General features: G+C 30.7%; 1 protein-coding gene across 1 annotated transcript; it reads right to left on the reverse strand.

The window, feature by feature from the left end:
• Window positions 1-295: 295 nt before the first annotated feature.
• LOC147407936 (uncharacterized) lies at window positions 296-613 on the reverse strand. The gene has a single exon (XM_086432642.1). The coding sequence runs from the start codon at window positions 611-613 to the stop codon at window positions 296-298; it is 318 nt and encodes a 105-aa protein (XP_086288768.1).
• Window positions 614-6,354: the final 5,741 nt, after the last annotated feature.

The following is a 6,354-nucleotide window of genomic DNA, read 5'->3' on the forward strand; positions in this document are numbered from 1 at the left end:
ACGCTTGACCCTTGTTTTTTCCTAGGATTTAGGCTTCAGTTGCGTTTAAAGCATGATTTGAACTTATTTAAGATGAATAAGACATAATCATGTAGGATGTTGTCATTCAAATTATCATCATAATCAACATCATCAAAGCGTTATCTTTAAAAAAAAATGTGGCAAAGATCACTAACATAATCTAATAAAGAGAAATTTTAATTACAAGTTTGACTCAATGATATTAAGTCAAAATGTTACTACATAGTACATCCAAAAAAAAAAAAAAACTCAGAAAAATAACAAAAAAGGGGGTTCATCTATTCATCTCATGGACTTCAGGACCCTCCATGATACTCTCCAAAGTTGGTTTCCACCCTTTAACATCATCATCATCTCTTCTTCTCTCTCTCTCTTTCTCTATCTCACCCAAAACATCTTCCAATCTCTTTCCATCTTTTCTCTTTAGCTCAAACATTAACGACTCCAATTCCTTCTTTGTCAGTACTATCTTAATCCTTAAACCACCCTTCTCAAAACCAGCTTCCTTAGCAAAACCATCTGATTCTTGTTCTTGTGTGCTGATCTCATCTTCTTGTTGCCTCAATTTACAAGCCTCCATGCAATTACCCATGGTTTCCAATGCTAGAAAAACCACTTTTGATTGATTAGAAGGAATCTATAAAAACCACTTTTATCAATAAGTGGTGAGTGAGGAGAGGATGGGAGAGAGGGTATTTAAAGATAAAAGGTCGTTGTTTTTTATTATTAGTTTTTTCATGGTGATTTCTTGGATTCGGTCAAAATGAAAAAAAGTACGACTTGTTTCTCTTCAATAATTATATAATAATGTTTAGTTTATGGATTCTTTGTTGAACTTGAAGATGCCCATGTGATACTTTCCTTGATGTTGACTCGTTTGTCCTTTCTATGGCTGAATATTGGGTTATCTAGAAGGTTAGACATACCCCTCTAGGTTTTGGTTAAATATTTGAGAGACCTGCGCTCTCAAACTAGCTAGGGCTGCAACTTGGGAGGGGTGGGTCAAGTTCAACTTGGGCTCAATCCGATTAATGGACAAGTCTGATCCGAGTTATGCATAATCTATGAGTTGAGCCCGGGTTAAAATAACTCGACCTGACCATATTTTGGGTTGAGCTCGGGTGGAAGGTTCGAGCAACCCAACTCAACTCTAATATGATGCTATTTAATAACATATAAATATTTTATATTAATTATATATATTTTATTTATTTTAAAGTATTTATTTATTTTTTTTACTTAATATATAAATTTTTTATTTAAGATATAAATAACATTTATTTGTTAATCAAAACAAAATTAAAAAATTAGCTGTGGTCAACGAGTCCAACTCATCCAAAACTATCTTATTCGATTAATCCGAACTCAACTTGAATTTGGAAGCTTAAGTTTGGATTGAGCTCAGGTTGAGAGCTCTGCCACTTGAGTTGAGTCGGATCTACTCTCCAATCCGCCCAAATTGCAACCCTACCTCAAGTTGATAATACATCCATTAGTCTCAATCTTCTACGAGAGACAAAGAACCCTTAATTTCATCAATGTAAAAAAGGGGAAAAAAAATCCATTGTCTTTGGACTCTCCAACCTCTACGACAAATTTCCTTTTTTAACATGTTTGACCTTAATTCTAAGCATCGTATTCTTGATTTTTCTATCAAAAATATTTATCATTTTTTTTTTTTTTTTACTTTTTCAAAAGTCCTAGTTTGCTCTTAAGGTTTTAAGGTTTAACGAAATGGAATCTTAAAATTGAAAATTATGGATTTTGTGGAGAAAAAGTTAAGAGATTAAGGACTTTTGCTTAAGGTTGAAGATGAGGGCATTTATGTTATTTTCGCTAAAACCAAAGGGGTATGTCTAAATCACCGTTGAGTTTTTCCCTCAAATATGATTAAGTATACAATTTTTTTTTTTTTTCAATTATATTAAAAGACTTCTTTCTCTCACATGGTACGGATGTATACAAAGGAGTGTTGGTAGTTTCTTTGTTAATTGGTGTGTAGTATTCTATTTTACCTTTAGAATCTTTTATTTTTATAGGAGTTCATACCAAGATAAGCAATTAAAAAAGATATTTTAAAATATTTCACTTCAAGGGACACCAAACCGTATTCCACCCATTATTTATTTATTTATTTATTTGTATCTACTCGAAGGATCTAAACTCATTAAATATAATTTTCCGCTTAATTGACTTTTGAGTTAAGTTTATTCCATTTTATGTCCTAAATGCTAAAATACACCTATTTTAATTGCGATGGCCTTACATTTAGGGCTTTAAAAAAAATAAATGAAAGAGAAGCCCCATCATTCTCTCACTCTCTTATATAAAGTTTAATTTCTAAAATTTACCCTTCTTTTCTCTCCCTTTGAATATGTTAAATCTACTCAATTTACTAATTACTCATTATCAACAAATATTAATATAACTACATAAAATCATGATTTTATAACTCGGTTTGACATCTTGTCTATGGATGAGATCTAATTGTTGTGGATGAGCCAACTTATCTCGTACGAGATAAACCATTTAACTCAATTTATAATGAATTATTCGCATGCCTGTGTATCTATATATATATATATATATATATGAAAATAATAATAATAATAATAATAATGTCCAAGACTTTATGAGGATGTTAGCATTGTCCAACAATTTTTTTTTTCAATAATACATTTTCTCGTTTTGTTTTTTAGTGAAAAAATGGTATATTAGTCTTTTACACAATAAATACTTGTTTACATAATAAATTCAATAAGCATTTACGTATTTTTGAATTAAATATATATTTTTAATATAGTAAATACTCTGGTAATCAATGCAAACATAATAAATACATTTATTAATGACATAATAAATGTATTTATAATGGGTAAAAGATTAACATGCTCTTATTTTTTTCACTAAAAGATAAAATAAAGATGAGTATTATTGAAAAAAATTAGTGTAGGCAATGTTATTGTCCCCATGAGGTCTGGGACATTAGCATTCTCCTTTATAAAATAAGGTAGCTTATGAGATGTTTAGTAATAAAATCATGTTTTATTTATATAATAAATATTTAGATTTAAAAAATAATTATTATTTTAATCAAAGTACAAAAAATCCAAGTTGACCTCTTCCTAGTTTTTCAAAATATCGTCCAAGTCATCTCATTTATCTTGTTAGATGGTATGAAGTTTATAACGTTATTTAATCCCTCTCATTGTTGAACAATATCAAGATAACTCTTTCGAGTCATCTCGATCTTAGACGAGATTTAAAACCATGCATCAAATAAAATGTTATTATTGATGGTGTTGGACTAAAGATTGATATCAAATCTACAAGATTCATCAAAGCTTCTAAGGTTTAAAATGGGTCGGGTTTAGGTTGGATATGATTATATCCATATCAAGATCCAATTTTTTAATTGAATTCGTATTTGAATTTGACTCGGAACCTTTTCGCTAAAATCATAGTTGAATCATTTTTCTTTCACTAAATTTAGATTCGGATTTGACCTGATTAAATTATTTGATTTGGGTCGAATAATTCTGTCTTATTCATCAATTTTTTGCTATATTTCTTTTCCAATTGCTATATATACTATTTTATTTTACTATTATAATTCTTTTATTTGATAAGAATTCATGTTATAAAAAAGTAGTAAAAAAAATATTTTGAAAAACATAATTTTTTTTTAAAAAGTATTATATCATTTGAAACTAGGTGGATATCAGGGTGGATCCATATCTGATCTAAATCTGACTTGGACTAAGGGACATCAACCCATATTTGACCTATTTTTTTCGGGTCAATTCCAAGGGTCTAAACCCGTTAAATTTGGATAACTCGGATTCCGATAAAATCCCACCCATTTTATGCCCTAAAAGCTTCTAAAACTCTTGCATATTATTCAGATTTCTCACACATGCATTCCACCAGTTATTCATTTAGACAATTCTAACCTTGCACAAGTTGTTCCGGATCTTCATTTGCAAGAAGATTAGACTTGTGAGACAAGACATCCTTTAAGCATTTATTCATGAACTAGTTTATAATTATTTACACAAAATTTTCTGGGGTATTTTTTTCAAATTAAATTCTACAAATCGATTCATGTTCATGATCTGATTTTATATTGCAATATTAAATTGGGTTCCGATCAAAAAGTGATTCTCCCATAATTAGAATAAGAAATCTGTTAAAATCATAAAAAGGGCAGGTCCCATTTTTTTTAGGATTCCAGAATCCGTTTATTGTATTTTACCAGAAGTCACCTTTTTTTTTTTAAAGATTAATGAGATTTTAATTCTAGATTTGTGGAATCAATTTCAAGAAATAATTTAACCAAACAAGATTCCACATTCTGGAAATCAATTTCTGTAATATAATTCTAACAAATTAAAAATCATAAATTATTTCTATCCTAATCTAACAATCAGAACTCACTTAAGTTGAATCACTAGTCATTGAGTGGGCCCTAGTCATGTTGTATTTACAAACATTAATGGTATTAAAGAGTGGAATAGACCCATGATTTGAACGAGGAAAAGGAACCCATGTTTAGCTCATACATGTTTTGTTCTTTTTTAATTTCAAATTATTTTTATTATTTATTAAGAAAATGCTGAAATGATAAAAAGTATTTACTGCAATTCTCACAAGTCTGATGTGGGATGTGCATATAATCATAGATGTATTTTCTCGTGATACGAGTAAAAACCAATTATAGTTATGTATGCATGTCCATGTTAGACTTGTGAGAATCACAGTAAATTGTGTCACCCCAGCAGGGCCCTATTTATTACTAATGAAAATGAGAGAGAGAGAGAAAGCGAGAGAGATTGATTTTTTCAAACAACTTCAATTTCTTGGGAGTCTTTTGCGCGTGAGATACCAAGTCAAATTGAAAAATCATTTAAAAGAATTTTTTTTTTTCACCCTTGACTTTGTTTTTGGAGCCTTTCACGGGGAACAACCCAACCCGAACATACAAAACAATTCAAAGAAGAAACCTTTTTTTTTTCCCTCATAAAACTTCTCTTTCTTTGGAGTCTGTAATGGGTGGACTTCAAAACCCAATTACATTATCTATAGAAAATCCAAAAGTGACTTGAAATAACACTCTTGAAGCAGGCATTGAGATTGTACTTGAGTTTGTATAAAACATAGATATTTTTTCTTAAGATATTGGTGTTATACGCTTGAGGAAGATCGATAGTACTCTAAGCATGCAGTGCTACTTTGAGTCATTGTAACAAGCTCAATTCCAACTCAACTACTCATTTTTAAATGAAATCCAAATGGAAAATGTTGAAATAACATTAAAATTAACATCGATTCTCACATTGCTGACATCAATGTACATATGAAATCATAGATGCTTTTCATCGAGATACAAATGAAAAGTGCACCTCCACACAAGCACTATGAGAATTCAAGTCAATTTTAATGTTGTTCTAGCACGACTCTTCTCACTCCTATCTTGATGAAAAGCATTTATGATTCTGTACACACATCCACATCAACAATGTGTAAAATAATGTCAATTTCAATGTTATTTCAACATTTTCCTTAAAACAAATATCCCACAGGATTCTCAAGTGATTTTTTCATAGACCCGAACCAGCACTGTATATCGACTATGGCCTATAACCAAACAATGTTTTAAAGCATGATGTGGCCATTAGAAGATATGCCACGTGTTCATCACAAGTCCAATCCTGGGTGTGGCCCACAAAAATTCAAAGAAAAGGGCTGTTGATTATTATAACTTGATTAATTTGGGTCAAGTCTTGTGATTATAGGTCATAGATTCGTTTCCGATTTACCGACTACAATTGGGTAAACAATACTTTCATATTTAAATATGATGATGATGTAATCATAACAACCAAATGACATTCTAAATGCATGACTCGTCGAGTCACCTCAAACTTGACCGAGTCTACTCAAACCGGTGGGATTTCTAGGGATTTGCTACTTGACAGATCAGGAATCCCACTCATAGTTGTAGGGAAGGATAATTTATTTCTTGGTTAGCTCAATTGGGTATCCTTAAGATAAAGCCCAGACTGTATGTTTAACATTTTGGGGATTGCGTTTTTATTTATGAGTTTCTCTTCATGACTTCACATATCACAATCCATTTATCCATTTTATCTGTTAGAAAATGAGTGCTGATAATTTGACATATTTTTGGTGCTCACACAGACGTGGAAGCACATAACTTAGGTGCTGTTTGTTAAACTGAAAAAAATAAGTGCTGAATAGCATTAAGCGCTGAAACTTATAAGCGCTGAATTTAAGTGCTAAAAAAGTTGTTTGTTTAGATGCTGAATCATG

Source organism: Akebia trifoliata, chromosome 3 (assembly GCF_017979445.1).
Source record: "Akebia trifoliata isolate Shusen 1 chromosome 3, ASM1797944v1, whole genome shotgun sequence".
NCBI lineage: Eukaryota > Viridiplantae > Streptophyta > Magnoliopsida > Ranunculales > Lardizabalaceae > Akebia > Akebia trifoliata.

Coding starts and splice junctions, on each gene's coding strand:
- LOC147407936 (XM_086432642.1), bottom strand. CDS start 613: ATGGGTAATTGCATGGAGGCTTGTAAATTGAGGCAACAAGAAGATGAG.